This window comes from Sceloporus occidentalis, unplaced genomic scaffold, assembly GCF_023333645.1.
Source record: "Sceloporus occidentalis isolate IW3139 unplaced genomic scaffold, rSceOcc1.0.p SCAF_246, whole genome shotgun sequence".
In the NCBI taxonomy this organism is placed as follows: domain Eukaryota; kingdom Metazoa; phylum Chordata; class Lepidosauria; order Squamata; family Phrynosomatidae; genus Sceloporus; species Sceloporus occidentalis.
This window is the reverse complement of record NW_028317226.1, coordinates 349,488-372,759: the sequence shown is the minus strand read 5'-3', so window position 1 is coordinate 372,759 and position 23,272 is coordinate 349,488. Positions and strand designations below refer to the sequence as shown.

Here is a 23,272-nt window from a genome sequence, read left to right as displayed (position 1 = left end):
GCTATGGTATTGCATTTTTTTTCTCCATAACAGATGTGTAAGATGTGTAAATCATCATTAGCAGTATCTAGAAAGCATATAAGCTGAAGTTTGTCCAACCTTTCACTTTTTATATACACTGAGTAAACGGATGTATTTCCAGCTGGGGTATTGTACTGTATATGCTGGAGTTCACCTATGCAGTGTATCGGATGGCATCAACCAAACGTCAACGAATACACAAAAAACAAAATACATAAAAAATATGTAACAAAAGATTCAGATCCTCCTCATGGACAGCAAGTGTGGGTCACCACTAGACTGGGCTCGTAATGTGCTATTTCCTCAAGGAAACATTCCCTGATTCACGCAAAGAAAGCGAACATGCAACAAAAGCCTTGCCCTACCAGTTTGCAACATAAATGCCCATCAAACAAAAATGATGATGTCATAAGGCAAAAATATTAAGCTGGCTAGGTTGGATGTGGCCAGAATCTATATTGTGTATGTGGTTACCAATATTTGGGCAATTATTTATATTGGCTCAGTGAAAAGGGGGAAAAAATAACTGCCCAGGTAACTTAAAAGGTTGTTATTGCTATTTGAAAGATGTGTGACGCTTATGTCAAGCTGGCACGAATACTTGGTATACTAAGCCATGTGTTAATGCTGGAGGAGGGAAACCTATATACATATATAATGTTGAAAGGCTTATGCATATTTTGTTCACTTCTTCAGTGTGCATGTAACAAAAGAAGTCCAGTTCACCACAAAAATCCAAGAAAACTAGATAACTATGATAGAAACCAAAGCCCATAATTATACAAAACAGTTTACAGCGGCATGGACGAATATACAGCATGCATTTACAGCTTGCTAACAGTTTTAGTTTTTATACAAGTAAACATACAAAAAACAATAATGAAATAGAATAAATCAAATGGTGTTAAAGCATACAACCCAATAGTAGACTTGTTTGATAGGTAATAAATTAGGCAATGTACAAAGCTCATGTCTGGTAAATATACCCAGTCTCGCTTTTCTATACATTTAAACATAGTTTTATATATATATATATATATATATTTACAGTATTTACTAGGATTCTTGTTTTAAAAGACTACACATGTGTTATGAAGGCACTAGATACGTGCCATAAAATGTTGTTTTTACCCATATTAACAATTTCATGTTGCGTAAGAAAATAGTTTTTTTTGTGTGTGTAAAATGGTTCGCTATGGTATTTTCGGTCATGTATAAAGAGAAACGGGGGGGGGGGGGGACCCAAAACTTAAAATTAAAAAACGTTTAATGCATACTGAAACGTCACCTCACCAGGAGGACATGTAGTGCTATACACTTAAGCCATTTAAAGCATAGTCATTAGCAAGGGTCCCAAAAGGGACCAGCAAACAGGTATAGTATCTCTTACACCATGAATGGGCCAACATCAAGTTCACCAATATATGCTGAATTAAACTCCCATCAGTCACTGGTCTGCAGACAATGGGAGATGTGCCCAACCCTAGCAGGAAGGCCCACCTCTGGCCATGGCGGACAGTAGAGAACCATCAAACACAGTCTACTTTTGGCTCATTGCAGTAACAGATAGGAAGAAAACCCAACTCTACAAACAATACAGAACCATATATCGAAGGTTGTGTTAGCTCCTAGTTTTCATACGTGCAGTTACCCACTGACAATTCGTTTATTCTGCAGCAATTTTACGAGGTAGGCAAACATCATGTAAGAAATCCAGTAAAGAGCTGTTTGAGATTTTGTTCTAAATATATATTTATATATACACGGGTAAAACCAAAATTAAAATCGGAGATACTAGCACGTTTCCTATCATTGCTTTTTAAAAGAAGAAGTGGTGGTTATACCGCCCCCCTCCAAATGAAAAGTATTTAGTTAGCATGGTGTTCGGGTCTGAGATGGAATACTCCAGTCTACCAGACTTCATTTGTCCACCCCAAAAATGTAGAGGATAATCACCCTGGCTCCAAAAAAACCCCCCCAAAACAAGGCCCATCTGCTATCTCCTGCGTTAAAATGCAGTAATGTATTTTTTGTACCATTGCTATTTCTTTTAACCTCATTTAGTGTCAAGAGGGGCTATGACAACCCGGCACTCAAGGGTTAATCCTTCCATTATTTTTCCCCCTAGAAGAGCATCAGCATATTGCAAATTAGCCAGTGCCAGTTCTAAAGATCAGCTCTCTGTTCATCAGCTCCTTAAAGCCTGCGTTTTCGTTCTGCTTCCGATGCAGTTTACTGCAGAGCGCTTATAAATGACTTCAGGTTCTCCCCAGTGTACGCAAACAAAAATGGTAATGAACTACCCACGTATGGCCCAGATTAGAAATGTTTTCTTTTCACAGACGCAAGTGCCATGCAAAATAAATTAAAGATCAGATAGCAAAACATACATGTAATAAAACTATTCAAAAAAATTTGTATAAACATAACTTATAATACTTTTTTTCCTTTTTTTTTTTTCCCCTCTTTGAATATTTATATATATATATACATATACAGTCACAGCTCCATGGCTATACATCTAGGATTTCTTCTGCAGTGCCCCCGCACCGTAATCTATAGCGTCCTGTCCTCCAGCTGATTGTAGGGTCCCATAAGGCAGACAGAAAGATGTATATCGTCATGGATTCTCTGATGAACCAGGCGACGGCATAATCCAATTTTGAAAATGAAAGTGGCCCCCCCTGTAACAATGGAAAAAACAATACAGGTTTAATTGCAATCAGACCCAAGTGATTGGGAATCAGCTGACTGAAGCATACTGTTAACTTACAGGCTGCCTTTTGTCCACCCGCTACATCATCATTAATCATGTCTGCTTACTGAAATGCACATCCCATACCCTCACTTTAAACAGGGAAGACTGTCAATAGCTAACAGAGCCTAGCAGAAAAAACATAACCACCATAAACCCATCCCTCGGTAAACGGATACCAAACCTAATGGTAGAGATTTGGAAAGTTTCTGAACATATAAAATTCATACCTGAACACCTCGGAGCTGGATGTAATCGAATATGAACCAAGCCAAGCAGTGACACATAAAAAACACCATAATGTCCCATCGGAAGATGTGATGAGCTGCCCAGCCAATTATTAAACTGGCAACAAAGCATTCGGAGATTGGTTCACAAATGATGGTGGCAGGAAGCATGTTGATCCTCAGCTTTGCCCACCTGAAACAGAGTAACTGTCAGTAAAACAGACCACGTAGGTTGTATGGACAAGAGGCTATTTAGAAACAGACAACAAAGCTAACTATAAATGACAATCTCTTTTAAAAGGTTAGTGTGATTTAAAACATAGACAAATAAAAATAAAAAAAAAGTTAATTTACCTGATCATTCGAGACTGAAACTGGGATATAGAATATGAGCCAGAATTTTGCATTGCAACTTGTGTAGCCATAGAAAACTTCCAACCACTAAGAGGGAAGGGAGAATACAAAATTAGCATTCATTGAAAAACTACATAAAAAAAAAATAAATAAACCCCGGCCACAAACACAAGAAATCCTATGCCATTTTCAGGGTGTTAAAATTGTTCTAGGAGTCTAAACAGATTTAGCACAGCCCAAAGTATCCTGTAGGGTGACTGTAGTAAATTATGCATGTAAAGAAAGCAACTTACCGATCAGCTATAGCCTTGGCCATAAAATAGTCCTCTGCTATGTACTGAGCAAAGGCAATAAGTCCACCAGCTTGATCCAGAACCTCTTTTCTCATCAAACAAGACATTCCTGTTACACACTTGAAACCTGTTACATTGGCAGAGATGTATGAACGTGGATGTGAGGTGCCAAAGTAAACCTAGTAGATAAAGAAGTAAATTGTTAAATTCTAAATGTACCCATGTATAAAAAAAGAAGGAAAAAAAAGTTAAACAAACAATATTCAGATTTTGTACAGAAGTCCTGAAATATCTCAAGGGGTTCCATAGAATACCTCCCAACATTTTAAAGAGTGACACTTTTGTTTAAGAGGTTTTTCTGATTTCAATTGTTGTGAATTTTAGGACCTTAGACACTCATGCCCACCATACATTCGGCGCTAGCGGAAAAGAAAAACATTTGGGGAGGAAAGCGGGACAGAAAGATCTGGGTCCCAAAAACGAACACTTGTGAAGCATGCATAAGAATGTATACAGTTCTGCAAAACGCATAGGGGTTTCATTGCTGCACGCAGGTGCTCACCTGTTCTAACGTAGCAGCAAAGCCCTGTCTGTCTGCCACGTAGGGGAGCCCATGAACCAAACCAACTTTCTCTGTCATTTGATTGGCCATGTCTGTGAGGGTGTCAGGTTTTACTGTGAAGAAAGAATGAGCCCAATTAGAGTCATTAACAAAAATAAGATAGGTACAAGTCTAACAAATGGTAGACAATAAGGGGCTGTGATATAAACCCCCAACTGGAGCCCAAAATCACATAATTGAATATGTGCCAGCAGATGCCATATATCACTGCTGTTTAATGTATTCATGGGTGGATCACATATCTTCACATTTTATATTGTAATTTATAAAGCGATATTTGCAAGATGAATGCCTTTGGGTTAGCTCCAGAATGCAGCCTTGGCTACCACCGCTGTTCAACATTGTTTGGAGCCAACATGGCATTTTAACACTGCTCTGCTGCTAATTCACACCCACAGACAAAGAATAATAAAGTGAATTAAAACCAGGATATATTATTTGCACATTACTGTAATTTATATTTTTTATTGCAGTAACTGCAGCAAAGTAGAAGTTACAAAAGATGTCCAGGGAGCATATAACACGCCATGTCCACAAACAGTATGTCTACAAGAGTAACACTAAAGTACTTAAAAGCCGTTCAAGCCGCAGTTGCTAGTTGCAATGACTTAATATATAGCTTGGTTTATAATTATTAGTAGTGTGACAGACTGATACATTGCGTTGTGCTCAGGACACAATAGACTAGTACACAGGTGTGTCCGACAAACAGCAACAGTTGTGTTAAGAGGTGGAGATCCTGTTGCCTTGTTGTACCATGTAGCTAGGAGAGACACGCTGTCCACATATGCTGGACAGCAAAACACATTCCCCTAATATACATAGGTCTGGGGTGGTTAGGAGATAGGCCGCCAAGAATTTCTTGCACATGAAAGCAGCCATGTCTCTTTCCCCACACTATTCAGTTTGATAAATTAAATAAATCAATGCAATGGTGTTTACAGAACACCCTGGGCTCTTTAGGAGGTATCACTACTGGGGAAATAGGACTCGCATGGATGGCTGCCTAAAGCTCCGGCTTTTGTTTGATAACAATATACCGTGGTCGTCGACTAGGATGTGGAACTAGCTAGCTGAGGATAACGAGAGTTATGATTTATCAACAGCTAGGGCTGCCTCCTTGCATCCACTGATATAGCTCCTGTGTGTTTGTAGATCCCCTAACATTTGTTTTACTCGTCTGCTGAAAATTACTAGTCCCGGAATAATGGAAAATTCCAGCTCTGGTTACTGTTATGTATACGGTGGAAAGTCAGTGAACGGCCATGAAAAAAAAAAAAAATAAAAAAAAAAAAAAAAGGTTAGTTTTCCTTGTACAGGTCTGGTTCTGTCGTGTTACCAGGGCCAAAATTTTACAAAGCCATACTTGGCCACCTAGCTGCAGGATGTATTTACTCTGCAATTACTCTCTAGTGAACAGAGTTTAATTATGTCAGACATAAATGCTAATCACAGTGCAAGCTATTTAACAAGTAAAAAAAATTACCACATAAAAAAAGGTGGCAATAAGCTGCTGGTGTTTGAATAACTTTATTATTCAAACTGCTGCAACACAAGAAACAAGATGTTGGTGCATTTTAGCTCAGTAGCGCAACATGAAATAGGCGATTGATTCCGGTCTCTCGTCTTGGCCTGTATTGCAGGATTTTGAATGAATAATAGCTAAGCACGGTGGAGAATGGGTCTGCGGGAGCTTCACTGTTCTGTTTTGTCGCTCCAACTCCAAAAATTTCACAACCACCATTCCCCACCAAAACATTTAATTAAATACTTCTTACACAGAATTTACCAAACAAGACCTTTAGACTAATCCGAGAAGTTATCAAGTATTATATAAATGAACGACTAGTAACATATAACTATTAATCTTTACCCTTTCCTCGTTCCCCATCTTGTCAAGTACTATACATTAAATGACCACTAGTAAGATAAAACTAGTTTTGCCCTTTCCTTGTTCTTCTATGGAATCATTCTGGAGTTTCTATGGACTGCTGAACCTTATTAAGTCTGTAGCGTGTCAACATATTTTACGGTGGTGTGCTTCTCTCAAGAATGTTCCTTTTATTTAATGCCAGTCACTGCACATCTGTGGCTACCTCATTCCTTGCGTTCTTAAAGAAACACAAAAATCACACTAAAGATGTAGGCAATCACCAGTAAACAGATGCCACCTGCTATTTGAAAGCCTTAAATAATTAAAGATGGCTGGATAATGTTGTCATTTGTTTTTAAGTCTGTGTATTACGAAGGTATTCTTGGATGAAACAATGTAATACAGAGTGTTAAAACCTCTCCAAGAATTATGCTGCCATGAATGCTCCACTACTCAAATCAAACACACTTGTTCTAGATTTAATTTCGTACTCCCACCTCAGCAGAATGCCACGGTGATGGACTCGGCATGGTTGCCACAAAACAGACACACAGCAGTTTCTTAAAATAACTCATAAACCGACACTGATGTGAAATATATATTTATGTAAACTCGCCACCCAACTATTCAGACATAATGATTTCCCTTACCTAAAGGCAAACAAAACTAAAACTAGAGGTCTCATATTTTGATACGTTTTTGTACCCATCAGAATGGAGGACAAGCTGCAGATGGTCCATGTACAGTCTAACACAACAACGTTATAATATACATTAAAAAAAAAGTGATCCTGGTGCAGAGTTTAGAAAGTGGGCTTACAGACATAATGGCCAATAAAATGCTCCAGTCACCATGAACATCCCACTGGTTGCTATAGTAATAAAACCACATTCTGAACTTCCATCTGATACCCCCATCATGTATACGTAGAACCCAAAAAAGAGATATGCAGGGTTACACTCTTCAACACGGGGTTATATTCTTCAACGCTGGTTTGAAAACCAGCTGTAATCATTACGAAGCAGTTTAACGCACACGGCCCTGGCTGAGTATTACAGATCTTACATGTGTCTCAACAGAAGTTACAAATGTATTCAATAACCGTAGTAATGCTGATGTGACAGAAGTGGAACCGTGCATTAAATCTGTCTGCAGGGAGAACATAACGTTGAAAATGCAGATCACACGTGCAGAGGACGAGGAAGCATAAACAGATCTTCTAGAGCCTCGCTGGACTCCAAGAAAAGTGCATTGAGAGCTTAATTGAGCTACAGGGACCTGTTGACTATACTACAATAGAAAATTGTGGTTGGGCTACCATAGGTGAGACCATAGGTCTGGGGCAGGACTAGAGAAGACACCATCACTTCAACTCTTACAGACATGTCTAAGAAATAGAGAAGGGTCTTCTGGTGAAACACTCTGGTCCAATGGATACTGAGAAACCAATACCCTATACAAGTCCAACAAACTGGGCAGCAGTTGCTCCTAAAACGTTGCTACTGTGTACTGGATGCGTTCCTTCCCAGCTTCTAAATCCCCACATTTTTGCTATCCTTAAAATTCTCTACTTTGACTTCCACGTATCAAAGGAGAAAGAACCACACTAGTTGCATCACAGGCATATAAAATTATCTTCCATTCTTTTGGCAGATTATGTTTTTTCAAAGTAACAACTTTGACCTAGAACATACCTTTGATCCCACTATCGCAGATCCAGATGAGATCATATTTGGCAACTTCATATCCAGGCATTAAGTTGTTTATTTTTGGATTGATACCAACCTTTTTACCACCTGTGGAAAACAGAAAAGTACGTAAGTAATGTTTTTTGTAAGTTTTCCAGAGATATGCATGTGGATGAAGTATCCATGGATAGCATGGCATAAATTACACAGGTAGATTCAACTTGGCAAGTTAGGTCAGCCAGTATAGTATATTATGATTAAAAACATCATGGCATTTTATTAGAGCCCAGCTGCCTTTTATAGGAGGTGGAGGAAGAATACAAGTTGCTTGCCAGCCAAATACTCTTGAATCCGCCCAAGGAGTTTTACTTTATCAGCAGAACTTTACTAGATATGCGGGAAGTTGTTCACAGCGAGTTATTTCTTTGGACATTGTCAGCAGCGTTTTTCTTTCCCAATTATTTAAAGGGGATTTCAAAAGTTTTAAAAAACTATTTTCACTATCTTTCAACAAGCTTTCACAAAACACAGTGTAAAAGATGTATTGTGGCTTCTTATTTGTGTAGATCCCTTATCTAAGCCCAATCTACTAGACAACACTATCAGTTCTCATCATAGAGCTTTTTGGTAAACAATAGATTGGCTCCCCTTATATTTAGGTCTATGAAGAAAGGGAATTTGTCGGTTTCTATCCAGAATCCGTTTGGTGCGGTGAAATGTATCCAAAGCATCACATGATTGCCTACTTTGATGCTTTCCAGGTCAGCAGAAAAACAAAGCTTATTGGAACAATGCGAACAACTCGGTCCTCTGAACCTACACTACAGTACTTCATACAACACAGTACCTTCCACCCTAAGACAAGTATGTTCATGAGACTTCCCCTTTAATAAGCCATTCCATCTTCTCTCCACGGGATGAAACAGAAGAGATGAGAGTGGCTTAACGCATCTGATATACCTACTCCTCCGGGAACAGATAAGGAAACCCTGGAATCCGGCTATCAGATGTTGTGTGCAAACCGCTTTGAAGCAATTGCTTTTCTAGTGCAGCAGCGCAGAGTGTATTAGATTACAGAAATGCAGGGCCAAGCACAGGAGGGAGAGCATTTTGATCAATGCCCCCGGACTATTCAGCTTAACCGCTCCTCCCTACACGGCCTAACACAGTCTTGTGCGGCTGACACCGAGTGGTGTACATACAACGTTGATTAGCGCACACAGCTGCCTATTTTTCTAGAGCAGTATCAGGGACATTCAAGGACTTTTAGGAATAACGAATAATAGAAATTTAAACAAAAAGATGTGATTAAGTTAAGGCCACTATTTATGTTTCTGGGAAGCTGTATATCACAAATGATTACCGATGTAAATTAGCTCAAGGATTCGCTTAAAATGTAGATTGCAAAGGAAGCCGCATCAGTGGGGAAAAAACAGACATTTCCAAAGTCAGCCAACGAGAATTTAAAAGGTGCAGCAAATAAGCCTTCGCAGGTCTGCCAGTTTATTCTTACCCCCTGAAGGTGTTAGGCTGTTACCATAGCAACAGAAAAGCCTTATCACCGCCAGGTTGTGTCTCACATGACAATTAAGTATTCCCACCCGTTAATACGTTTTATATTTAATGTTCAGTTAAAGAGTAATAGGAATGATGTGTTTTATCCTCTACTTAAAGCCGTAAATTCAACAGAGCAGGTGGAATACCATGATTTAAAGATAATAAAATATGGCTCATTTTTGTTTTGTAAAACATTATAACAAAAATCATGAGAGGTACAGAAACTTAGCTATAGAAAACAGATTCATCAATTTGTGTCCTACCTATAAATAATTTGGCATCCACGTTGGGGTACTTGCCCAGCAGCTTTTTACATACATCCACCGCTGGATCATCGATATCTTGCACACAAAGGAGGATTTCAAACTGGAAGACACAATAAACAAAACGTTAACACGACGGCACAAGGTGTCTCCGCACTCAGCTTCACGTTAATGACTAATGGAAACAAGCAATTCCCACAAGGCACCGTCTATATATTTTGGGCTATCCCAGGGCTCTACTATACAGTCATAATGGAAGAACAGAGAAACGGATTCTTTCCCACAACAATGTCTGAAGGGTCATTACCAAAATTGCAACAAATGGGCATCACCGCATACAGGTATCTACTCACCACAGCAGAGGAGAGCGACTACGGTTGTGCTTACATCAACGCCAAAATAAATGTTAAAAACCGGTCTGACGGGTGTTTCAAATTATATTCCTGAATGGGGATTTCACTGAATTAGAACAGGGAATTTTTCTTAGCGCTTTACTGAGTTTCTCGAACATTTCCCAGCTAGCTAGACGCGGTGCTTGGTGCCACCACGTAAACCGGAGGTCAACACCCTACAATAACCTTCAGGAATTAGAGGGCAGATACCCAACACGTGATTTAATCCTTTATCACTTTAATTAGCAAGGCGTCAATGCTCAGCAACAGCCGTACGGTCAAAGTTCCCAGGCTTTTTTTCACTAGCAGCACAAGTGGAACACGATAATAATCATACCTGCGTCTTAAATCGCAACGTCTTTAGACACTCTCTCATTCCCAGATATTAGCAGTTATAATCTATTCATGCGGACAGAAGGACGATGGTTGAGGAATTTTACACTGGCCAGAGAAGGGGCCTGTGCGTGCATTCATACAAACCCGTTTGTAACAAAAACACGCTACATACATGCTACAGAACAGCCACACTTTTCAGATGCGAGTCAGCAGGTATTATTTTAAGGAGAGCGGAGGAAGCGTTTTTTGTCTTCATTTCCTTATTGAACAGGAAGTTCAAAAGGTTACAAACTTTTCTTAAAAATTCCCCCCAAAAAAGAGCAAATGCACCATTTACATGTCAATAGAGGACAAAAGCTTCGAAGTATCTGGTTACGATATGCTTGCGTTCAGAAAAAGCAGCCCTGGCTGGCAACTGCTGGCCCACATACCAGTGAGGCAGTCTGAAAACCCATAGGGGACGAGATGTTCAAACGAAGAAAAAAGAAAAAAAAGTAATGAAGACAAATCCCAGGTGCCATGTAGCCATGGCTTCCGGATATTCACATCTGGCTCGTTGTCAGGCTGTTATATACTAGTCTCCGTGTACCTCTTTAAGGGGGTTCCGAGATCTATCTGCGCGGCTCCTAACTTCTACACGAGTGCATCCAACCCCCATAATAGAATAACGTCTCACTAAAATAACGTTCTCCTTAGCAGCACACCGCGAATTTCTAATTAAATCATTGCCTGCAGCTTGGAAAATCCCTTGGAAACCTAAAAGTCCCTTGAGAGCAAAACCAAGAGCCAGAATAAAGGTTATTACAAACTCTGTGCGGTAAATCTGTTTTTCCGCATAACGAATAACGAGTGCAGAACAAAAACATGAATATGAGGCAAAGAGCAATGGGCCCCTAGCTCCGGCTCCCACCTTACTGCTAATGACAGTGGTGTAAACCACCATCATACACTTGCTTGGCCGGCCCCACTTGGCTTCTGCCGTAACACTGCTGTTAAAGCCTCACTGTAGATTATCAAGCAACAAATGAGAAAAACAAGACAGGATAATCTTAATGGGATTAACTAGGTTTACCTTGAACCTTTGCAAGCATTGTAGTCTTTTTTTTTTTTTTTTTTTTTTAGGCATGAGCAAAGGGAGCAGGTCATGGGTAAAATAAAAAGACACCTACTTCTTATCAAGCCCACTGGTAAACTCCCGAGTAGGGCCCTCATAACCAGAAACTTTGTCTAATGCACCATAAGGCTAGATGGCAAGCTCACGGGCAGGGTTCTCAACTCCTGATGAGCCTGTATGTATTTATATTGGTTATTACATTACATTTCTTTATAAAGCGCCGGCAAATTCCGCAGCGCTGTTACGGTCAGTAGAGCAATTTAGAATCACGCACAATAACAAACTGGTGCAAAGGAGAAGAGGGCCCTGCTCTTGTGAGCTTACAATCTAGTCGGTGGTTGAGGGGGAAGTGAGACAATAGGAGAGTACTGCTTGGAAGTGGATGAGTTGATCTGGTTCCGATGATGTGTATATATATGTGTCAACTCCCCCATTTAAATTGCACAGCGCTGCATAATTTGTTGGTGCTTAATAAAAAGTTAATAACGAAAAAACTGAATTTCCTCCTGATTTCCACGGTGACTGCACCACTTTGGCCCTACTCACATGTCGAAATAAGGCATTTCAAGTCTGCTCAGATCTACCGAACTCTTGTTTGTACTAATTGTCTCAATGTCGCCCTATATATTTTCTAGGCCAATGCAATAAGTACAACATACATGTTTCTACCCTCCGGCCATGTTGGTACACGGTATAATGTTAGAGCATTAAACATTCAAAAAGGCAATATTTGAGGCTAGCAGCTCGATTTCAATGCACCGCGTGCCTATCACTCACACTATAAGAGGCAGCGTCTGTTCAGCTCCACCTGTTAAACACGCAATGCTACATTCCATCACAGTGTGAGTCACAGTATTAGTTAAATGTTGTGTCACAGTACTTTATTTTTAATTACCGGTATAACTCTTTCTCCATATAAGAGACCCCCCCCCCCCAAAAAAAAACTTCAAAAAAAAAAAAACCACTCCGTTATGAAATATGTCTACCTAGCTTTACGACAAATACACTGCTAGACAAGAGATCTATGTATTTTTACTTTTGAAAAATGTCTCCTGTCTCAGTGCGATGGATTAAGGTATAACAAGATCACTTGGCATGAGCCCAGGATGCAAGTCATTTACAAGTGTCTGGCAGGACGGCGGAGGTATGCAGAAGGGCAGACCGAGCCAGGAATCCATGTACACTTTTATATTACCGCATGAACGGTCAGGCACAAAGGCGGCTGTATTCCAGAGACAAAACATATAAGTAAGCCCAGTGTCATGGAAGCCACTGATACGAGTAAGCTTTAGGCATAAAATAGGCATTTGTAGTCATATATGCCTTTAAATGGAAGTTTGAGCAGGGAATGCAAATTGCCAATCGTATCCCTTTCCATCAAAATCCAGCAAAGAATATAGTTTTTCTCTTTAATTCTCCCCTATCTTTTAAAACCTGTTTAACAGTCTACTGAAATACTACAGTTCCATAGAAACAGAGTCCTGCCATCCAAACAAAGCCCTCCTCCTATTTATTACATCATTATGTATAGCCCCACCCATCTGATATTTTATGCTCATTCATGTGAAACAGCAAAGCTTTGCAGATCCACATTTACAGAGGGATGACCAGTGAGCGTGACTGAGTGAAGTGTTCTGTGTGATAGGCGTGATGAGAGTGATTAAAAGAGCTTAACAGTAACGGCCCCTTATGCGATGTCAGATGGGCAGGCTGAGCTGTGAAGACAGACAGGATTCAGAGGCCCTGCTGTAATATTTTCAGGAAAATACAGCAAAATTGGATGTAATTAAAAAATAAAAAAATAAAGGAGTAAGCTTAAGACATACAATGTTAGAACATAACAGCAAAATCTAAGAACGTGGGGGGAAAAAATGTCTATGTAGAACAGCACCAATGCAGTGTTAACTTCCGTAATTATTAATAATATATATATATATACACATATATATATATATATATATATACACATATATATATATATATACACATATATATATATATATATACACATATATATATATATACACACATACACACACACACCGTATTGGCTCGAATATAGGCCGCACTTTCCCCCCCCCACTTTAAGTCTTTAAAGTGGGGGTGCGGCGTATATTCGGGGTCTACCGTCTGACGCCTGGGACATGCAGTTAGGATACAGATCCCCCGCAGCGGTGCAGGGGACCTGCATCCTACTCCCCGATATGCTCAGACAGCCTCCCTTGCCAGCACTTCCCACTGGGGGGGGCCGGCACGGGAGGTTGTCTAAGCGCATCGTGCGGATGGTCACCGGCTGCGGAGGTTGTTTACCCGCATCGCCGCAGCCGGTGACCGTCCGCACGATGCGTTTTACCTCTGCCCCCAAGACTTACCAGAGCAGACTCCCGGGTGTCTTGCGGGGCTGGCGGGGGACATCTACACAATACGCATATACAGCTTCCGAAGTTGTATACGCGTATTGCGTAGATGTTCCCCGCCGGCCCCGCAAGACACCCGGGAGTCTGCTCTGGTAAGTCGGGGGGGGGGGGGGGGGGCGGCAGCATATCTCGGGGGGGGGGGGGGGACAGTGGCAGCATATCTCGGGGGGGAGGACAGTGGCAGCATATCTCGGGGGGGAAGAACAGTGGCAGCATATCTCGGGGGGGGACAGAGTGGCAGCATGTTTTTTTGGTGCTTTTTTAAAGAAAAAACTTTCTTTAAAAAAGCACCAAACTTTTAGGGTGCGGCCTATATACGGGGGCGGCCTATATCCGAGCCAATACGGGGTATATTATATATATACACACACACACACAAATACAACTTGAAAGGGTTTATTTAATTACATTGGAGGAAAAAAACCCAGCCCCTTCCATTAGACCAGCAGCACGTGAATTGCGCACTATTGTCAAACCACGTGTAACCCTAGCCTGGCTTTCTCAACAAACTGTAAATTAAATAAACGTCTACACGCCAGCAAACAGCTGAAAAGGTCGATTAATAGGCTCTGCGTGCGCCACATGGCCACTGCACTGTATGTTTCTAAAATAAATATTTAGTGGCTTGTGTAAAGCAGCTCAGTGAATGCATACAATCATTTTCATTTTTCGCACAGGAATAACAGGAAAGGATTTACAATGCTCACAGTGTGGTGTCCAAGTACATTTCAGTGTCTCTGTGCACAGCAAGGGCTGCTTTCTACCCATTCAAGTGGAGTATCAATAGATAATATTATTTATAAAAGGATATTTCAAACACCTAATCTAACGCCACAAGGAAAGGTACCCTAACTGCCGCAGTTCCTTGTTTTGGCAGAGAACTTCAAGGCAGAAAACGGCCTAGATGATGGTTGGCCCTGCTGTTCTGAGACAGCTTTAATTAATTTGGTTCTATGTAAAGCAGCCATTCATAACAGTGCCCATCTAATCTCTTTGACCGTACCTTTTCCTGGCTTCGAAGATAATCAAGCCTATAATTTTCTGCCTACCTGCTAAATTAGATTATTATTTGTCCCACCCTGACTAAAGCATACACTGTACATTCTTTTAATAATCAGTGCAATTGTTCTAGAGGTTTGTGGTTGGAGTTAGGGACTACCGTGCCTTGGAGACCAATCTTAAATAACCAACTCCCAGACTTCCCCATCATAGATGAAATAACAATGTAATTCAATTGTGTATTTAGAGCTGATCCTACAAGACATTCGGGAAGGACATGGTGCGTTCTGACCAGTAAACAGAACCCCAATGTGACGTCTTGCCCATCCGGTTGAGCATCTCTACTAGCACTCCTTCCGCGACTTAAATGCACGCTAGGAGAAAATAGTTGGAGGCAATTCTAGAAGTAAAGCAGTCAGAAGTTCTGTGATATTGCCAGTACGTACAACACCTTATTCCAATCCACAAGACAAACACACACTGAGCTAATTATTGACCGTGTGAAGCTTTTTTTTTTTTTTTTTTTTTAAAGACACAGTGCTGTTAACCTAAGGTGTGGCTTCTACATTCAATTTTTTGTACAGTATAATGCTAGTTTTTTAAGATCAGTGTCCCAGGATGACAAAAAGAGGGACATATTAATCTTCCATCTTTGTGCCGTAATATATTATTTCATTATTGCAACAATTTTCATAACCAGCGACCAATGAACCCAAATAAGAGTACGCAGACATCTTATGGTTTATGAAGAAAACAACATAGGTGGCTTAAAAAAACCACAGGCTGGACGTGGACAAAACTCTGCTGTGTTACACGTCTCATGTTTACCAAACAGTCTATTCAACAATATTCGCATTGATTCATTCAGCACCTCCATATGTATTAAGGGTGTTCACATGGACAGATTCTTCGTCAAAGGTCACCATGATGCACTGGCTGGGTTTAGAATAAGGCATAACATGCACATTTATTAACCTTAAGGCCCATTCTCTATGTAGCTATGAAATAGAGGCTTTCAAACTAAACGTGCCATCACTAGGACACTCACACTTTCAAACACTTATTCAATTTCTTAAGGGAAAAGGAGCAGGCATAAAGACTGCTCCTCTAAAGGGACCTTGGTACAAGCAGGACACTTAGTTGTTGGATCATCAGTGCAATCATCAAGCCATGAAAAGGTAAGACTGTCACATGTGCCTTTATACAAATGTCAAATAGCAAGATATACATACTTTTGGATAGTCCAATTCAAAAAAGGTCTCTAAATTGTTGATGAGGTTAGCGTCGACCCCCTTCAGCGGTTTAAGAAGTGAAACGCCAGGTAGCTTGCTGTACGGTTGCTTGTCAGATGCTTTCTTGTTGAGATGTAGCCTCCTGAAACAACAAATAAGGAAATAATGAAAGTTTCAGTGCTAGTTCTTGCAGCCTCTTTCTACCCTACTTCTACTTGACTTCTACTCTTCTAATTGACCTGGTACATTGGTCTGTGGGACACACCAAGAAATAGGGATAGATAAATAAGACTATATGTGTGTGTGTTCCAGGGGACAGCTGTCCCCTCTCCACCACTACTCTGTAGGGCATTGACAAACTACGTCAAGTGGAGCCATGAGTTCAAAGTGATCTTTGCTGATGCAGGCTCTAGCTCGAAAATTTGCAAACCCAGTTTTAAAAACATGCTAGTAAAATTGTATTTCTGCCAGCACAGATACCGTACAAAGTTTTTAGTTCCCTGAAAACAATAGCTGCTGGTTCGTAACTTGCAAACAAGCCATTTTAACCAGACGGGAAACTGATGAATAGACTCTGGCAGGCAACAAGCTTTATTAAGGAAACACTCCAATGGATGCTGGTCCCTCGACAACACGCCTGTAATTGCTTTGAGTCTTCATCTGAAAGCTCAGTGAGTGTCAGCAATAAGACCATTAAACAAGCTTTACCAAGAAGCAAATGGATTCAGCTATAAAAACCCAACTTGCAGTGTGTAAGCAGTAATAGCATAAGGTCCACAATTTATGTTTGCATTTTGCTGAGTCTATATTTTTGTCTTTAGAACACTCCAGAAGTTAGCTGTCTAACCTCTAGGAGAGGAACATACTCTTCTGAAAACTATGAACAAGCAGTCTCAATGGGAGATTCAGTAGAATACGGCTCCTGCTATGGAACCGTCGGTACTTTTGAGTTCCTATGACGGGCAAAAAAAACTAGATGCTAAATGAATCCAGAAGACTTGGAGGCCCTTGTTGTGGGCATCTACAGTATACATCAATGCAATATAACAAGGGCTTGAGATTGGCCTAAGATAACAGAGACAAAACACATATAGTAAACAGTTATATATATATATATATATATTTTTTGTTTAAACTCTTTAAAATTAAGTTACCCTTTAAGCAAGTTTCAAGTCTATATTCAAGTTGTACGTTGTGAACAACAAAAATGAGCAGGTAGTCTGAATTATTTGAAAGGATACGTTTCAGACAAATGCCCAATGCAATTAAATAGGGTAATATTTGAGCTTGAAGAAAAATTAACCTTTCAAACCATTTTACAAGGCAACTTTTGTGATTTACTTGCTTGGTGATCTCTAAAACAGGCAAATGTCAACCACAGCACTTCCTGAAAAGCCTAAGCTTTGAGAAGACCCTCTACAAGATAGCGTAACAACAGCCGCAAAAGCAAATGATACCGGACGGTGTAATAAATGTATGGAGGGGGGTCTCACATACACTTAGTCTAGAACAGAGCTAAAATTATATATTTGATATGCTCTTCTCCCTATTGACACAACAGGCAAGTTGTGTTACTGCCATACATATATGTGTTAATAGGCTTCCATAAACTGGAAGTGATTAAAGTCACGGTTGCATCATGTACACGGCAGAAGCCTGCACATGCTTTGACCATGAGTAACATAGCAGTTCTGAGAAGGCAGTGACTGTATAGGAATTGCTAGTATCGATATTCAGCATGGGAAAAAAGTTCTGGAGCACACCTTTTTGATGGAGTCACAATTTTTTGAACGCTTTGAGTCTTTATATGTACTTGCTCTTCCCTGCATGTGACACACTTTGTCTCTCGACCACGCTGTTAATGAGGTACAAATATATAATCTCACCACTCCCGTTTACTAAACTTTACATATCTTTTCACCGATATTAAGGCCGATAGTGAAAGCTGAATGGATGCCACTGGCACATAGGATATTATCTAGGTATGTTGGTGGGGTTATAATGTACCTCTGGGAAACCTACATATTCTAGATGACTAAGGAATCTTGCAACCCTTCAAACCGTTTTAAAAACTCTGATCATCAAGTCTCCCAGCTGGGGACTGGGAATTCTTTTAAGAAGCTCAGGTCTGACGAAACACAACGGATCCATGGTAGGAGATCCTAGAGCTACTGCTGGGGGGGTCAGGATGATGACTACTCTCTAGAAAGCATGCTATGGCTTGTTAACAGTTCCCAACTGGGCTTGCCATGTATGTCACAAGCTCGCAAAATCAAAAGCTTCACCCATTGCAATATGATACAGAATTTCTTGGAATCGTTAAACCATACTCATACAAGCAATATCGCAGCCAAAAGCAAACCAAATCTTTAATACACACAACGACGTGGGGAAAAAAAAGCGAGCCTGCCACTCCTTATCGTGACTTACATAGTAATGCTGGAGGAGACACTGTTTACATTAGTTAAAGGAGCCCCAACATGTTCTGCAACCCTGCACCATAGATTGTCTGGTCTTGAGAGCTGTATCTATGACAGCTGCCATTTGCATTACATAACAGAAACTTTGGAAACCAACTGTTTTTGAAGTAAGACGTTTACTGGAACTAAAGAATGTATCAAAATTGTATTTGGTCAAAAGGAAAGGAGGGATTTGGCATGAAGTAAGAACTCCAGCGTGAAGTATGATTACACTTTATGTGCAACTTGATGTTTCCATTAGAAGGGTCTCTTACAAAAATAGCTAAACTTCATTCTGTACTTTGCCCATGTCTTCAGAACACAGAGACATGTCTACTGAGCGATCAGCATGTGTTTGGCGAGTCCTAAGTAGATGTTTTGACAGGTGAAAAAAACTCAAAAACAGCTGTCACTGATGATCCATGGTCACTGAGCATCTGTTAAAATGTGTCCCACCAGGAGACCAAATCCATAGAGATACGCAAATAAACCTAAACGACCCTTTTTTTGGTCAAACTTATATTTGGGAGGTACAATCTTGGTCTGACAAAAGTATTTCCTTCATCTTGGTTCTCCTGATGATGAGCTGACAGGAAAACAAAGCTTGTGGTTCTATACTTTATGAGGGCCGGACTTACATGAGTCACTTCCAACTTCCAGCTCGGAAATGTATGTAGAGATAAACAGCAAGCACACGTTAAGTAAATATTGCTATATTCAACACGGAATCAGATCATTCCTTACACTTTTCAGTCACACCTTGACGTGGAATCTATTAATTACTCAATAATACTAAAAAAAAAAAAAGAAAGCCTTCGGTTTGCTGAGAAAGCAAAGGAATCTCATGAGACAGCACTCGAGTAAGTCATTGAGCCATGTTACAAATGATCAACCTCATGTGATTACAATGATAATTTTGCCCCTATCCGGGCAGGAATAATTCAATAAAAATTGTTTTTGACTACACCAGCAATACAATTCTCGCAATGCACCGTTTGTTTTTGCATACTCTACACCCATGTCTAATAGTGCATGCAAGATTGTGATCAATGAGACTACACTACGGGCGAGGACGCCAGAAAACATAAAAATATATGTTTGCTTTAATTTTTTATTAATATATATTATATAATTAGTACTGCAAGGGTCGCAGATTTTGCCATCACTAGTGGCAGGTATGGTCCAGGATTTCTAAAAAATGCAGCAAAGATGATCCGATTGGATGGAAATCTCAAGGAAATAGTGAGCGGAGAATCAGTAATACAGCGAGGCACGAAAACATGAATGTGAGCGGAAATCACCCAAGTCATAGCAAACAGAGATATGAAGAAGAGTTCAGCTAAGACGTCATGTCAGTCTTAGAATAACGCAATGCAAAGACACAAACTATTTATTAAGCGTTCCATGACTTTGGCTTGGCATACCAAACCATCAAATATCTTTCTACATAACAGGGTTTATTCACTAAAGAGAGCTGTTGTTTCAAACTCCATCATTCATGAAGGGCCAACATTGACAAGTTCCTCATACTGAATAGTGATGTGAGGGGTCTCGGTGAGCAATGGCAACCGTAAACAATCTGAGGGGCAAATGGCTTGTATACATCCAGACTATTAGCTGTTCGCCAAATCCCGCTCTATGATTCCTGCATGGAAAATGTTGACCAGCGGGACAACAGCTTTACAAACGTCACTATTGTACAATGATAACAGCAATAATAATCATAATTGGGATGTGCTTAGAAAATACTACAAGATGATGTTTGATGACTATATACTTAAGCTCTACATAAGATACCTTGAAGGCTCAGAAATCATTAAAAAAAAAATGTATAAAAAAGGTAAGTTAATAATGCAGTCCCTTGGTATATTTATCAGCATCTTCTACAACCCAAACACACAGGGCGGCCACCAGAGCGTTTTCTTATTACGCTCATTTACGAGACTCATTTATACTACTGATCACTGGATCCAAGATCCTCATCAGCACATACACAGAATTAACCGAAGAAAGATTTGTGGTACGCCTAGGGCGGCCACTGGGATTTTTTTTTTGCTGTGTTGCGCAGGAACAACCTCATCTTTTATTCTGGAGCAACTCATCAGTGGTGACACCAAGGGCTAAAAGTCCAATACTTTAAAAGGTCTCAGCCAAGTATCTCTAATTATAATTTCGCGTCTTCGTCACCTCATCCGCTTTACGAGGATCTCCACCTTTCATTCTACATTCAAAACACAGGCTATAAATGACATTTATGGCACGGTATGTATTCCTGCTCCTCCCAAAGCTTGGGAGAAGAACGTGGGATGGAGACCACCAGGTTCCCCCTGCCATCATATTTGGCTGGTAAAGTTTCGATAGCAAACAGGCTATAGGCAACAGATTAGCCTCCCCTCCCCCAATTCCTGGGCAGGAACATCCTGCCAACTATACAGGATTGCACTCACACATCCAAATGAATGGGCTGGGAATGTAGCACTACTGCGTTCAAGGAGCAACCCATCAGTGTGCATGCATTGATTTAATGCAGACATGCCTAATACACACATGTTTTTTCTAGCCACGATATTCAGTTCCTGATTTCCAGATAAGACTATCATACATTACAAGGAGGGGGAGGCGAGGATGAAGGGGGCTTACCCGATTTCCTTCCTGCCTCTGCACATGTGGATGCTCCACGTACAGATGTGAGCCAGGCCTGTCCTAATGTATGAAAAACCCCCATCTTGAGCTACAGCCCAGGATGTCAGGAATCGTGATCAGGATCTCTACATGTAATCTGAACACCGAGCACACACATGATCATCAGAGCAGCCATTAGCCATGCATGTTGCCAGGTAGGTGTGTGCGGTAGACCGCTGAGCAGAGGTGTTTGGTGACAGTGTAGGGAGGGGAGGGCTCCTGTCTGCACCTAGTGACAGGGGACACGGCACCCATCTCCCAAACAATGCAACGCCCCCCACTCGTGACCGCCTCACAGCACCCAACACAGAGAGGGGGCAGGGGCTTAGACATCTGACCCCTGAAATACCCAGGGTGAGGGGTCATCTTACCAGCATGATGTACCCCTCCGATCAAAATACCCCCCCCTCCTCCTCCCATAAAACAAACATATTATGCAGCCATCGCAGCACTTACGTGTAAACGATAGATAAGAAGTGCATGAACCACAGAACGAAGAAGAGGATGACGCCGAAGATGGCGAGCCCCTGCAGGGCCAGATCGAGCACCGCCATGTCCAACACGGACACCAATGTAGGTGGTATACCGGCGGAGGTTGAGAGCCAATGAATGAGGTGTCGATAAGTCAATTCCTCCCCGACCACCTCTAGCCGCTACAACGACACGCGTGACATGGAGAGCCCGTTGTGGAGATGTGGCGACTGGACACTGTGGGTGGGCAATCGTCTGCTGATCGTATCACCGTCCTCGTTCAGCAATACACACGGGACGATGGCTGATAATTATTATGACACACTGGCTCCGCTAGCTACGGTCCCGCCGCGACCAGTCACTTCTCCCGGTACACCGGCTACTGAGGGGACGCCCGAATCGTCCGCGAGGACACGGCCCAACCGATACCAGCGCTCGCGCAGCACTCCAGCCCCTGCACTCTGTACCTCCGTGTCGGCCAGTCACATAGCCCCGCCCCGCGCAAAACCACGCCCACTCCGCTTCATTTACTCGTCTCACGTCCCCGCATCCTCTTCTCTCAGGGGAACGCCCACTCCGGCTGAGCCGGGGCCACGCACCTTTGCTAGGAGTGCTCGCCCCCCTTGACGCTAATGCAGTTGCTGACGATCGCCTCGGGTGGGGTTAATGGAGCACGTGCTCCTTTCCTCCTATATTATGCTTCGGTTTAGGAATGACATCATCGTAATTTCCAACCCTGCCCTCCGAACTCGTGTAGTGATGTCATAGTAAGAGAGCTGGGGAGTGGGGCTAGGAGCACGCGGGCAACGTGTTGTAGATGTATCTTTCACCCATATAATGTCCTTAGAAAGTTGCCCCTAGGCAGCATGCAGTGGTGACTGTCCTTTGCCCCTGGAATGTTTCCGTGAATGATCAGTACTGTACCTGTGTCCCGCCCAGTCCACACATTTCCTCTTTCATTGCTCCTTTAACCTGCTTTATTAAACCGAGACATCTGATCCCGCTTTTTAGGGCATTTTAGAAAGGCAATGGGTAATATGTTTGGGGCATGTATGATTACATAGAATGTTTTGATGGCAGCCCATCTCATCTGACTGTCTTGATGTAGAGACTCAAACCTCAATCAATCCTTGATCTAGTCTTTAGAATCAGGATAGCTTTATGTCTATCCAATACATGCTGAAATTCCTTCACTGTAATAACCTCTAATGCTTCTGCTGGAAGGCCATTCCACTTATCTACCACCCTCTCAGTAAACTAAAACTTCCCTACATCTAAGCCTCTAACCCTCTAGTTTTACTTTACGATGTCTTGCTGTAACATTTATTCTTCCCTTTATGTATATAACTGCATATCACTCAGCAATGCATATTAAGATCCCTTTTTGTAGCCCTCCTGTGAACGTCTCCAGAAGTCAATATCCTTCCGGAAATGGGGTCTCTAGGTGAGATGTGACTGGAAATATGCAAAGCAGATGAACACCTCACTCTTCCTGCTAGTAATGCCTTTAGCTATAC

At 41.3% G+C, this 23,272-nt stretch overlaps 1 protein-coding gene across 1 annotated transcript; it reads right to left on the bottom strand.

Annotated features, from left to right (window-relative positions):
- Positions 1 to 2,534: 2,534 nt before the first annotated feature.
- Positions 2,535 to 21,838, bottom strand: LOC149276122 (ceramide glucosyltransferase). Its single transcript, XM_089503877.1, has 9 exons — positions 21,741 to 21,838; positions 16,144 to 16,285; positions 9,654 to 9,756; positions 7,840 to 7,941; positions 4,213 to 4,325; positions 3,651 to 3,829; positions 3,358 to 3,444; positions 3,007 to 3,196; positions 2,535 to 2,705 (listed from the first exon to the last, which is right to left on the bottom strand). The coding sequence occupies exons 1-9, from the start codon at positions 21,836 to 21,838 to the stop codon at positions 2,535 to 2,537; spliced, it is 1,185 nt and encodes a 394-aa protein (XP_089360003.1).
- Positions 21,839 to 23,272: the final 1,434 nt, after the last annotated feature.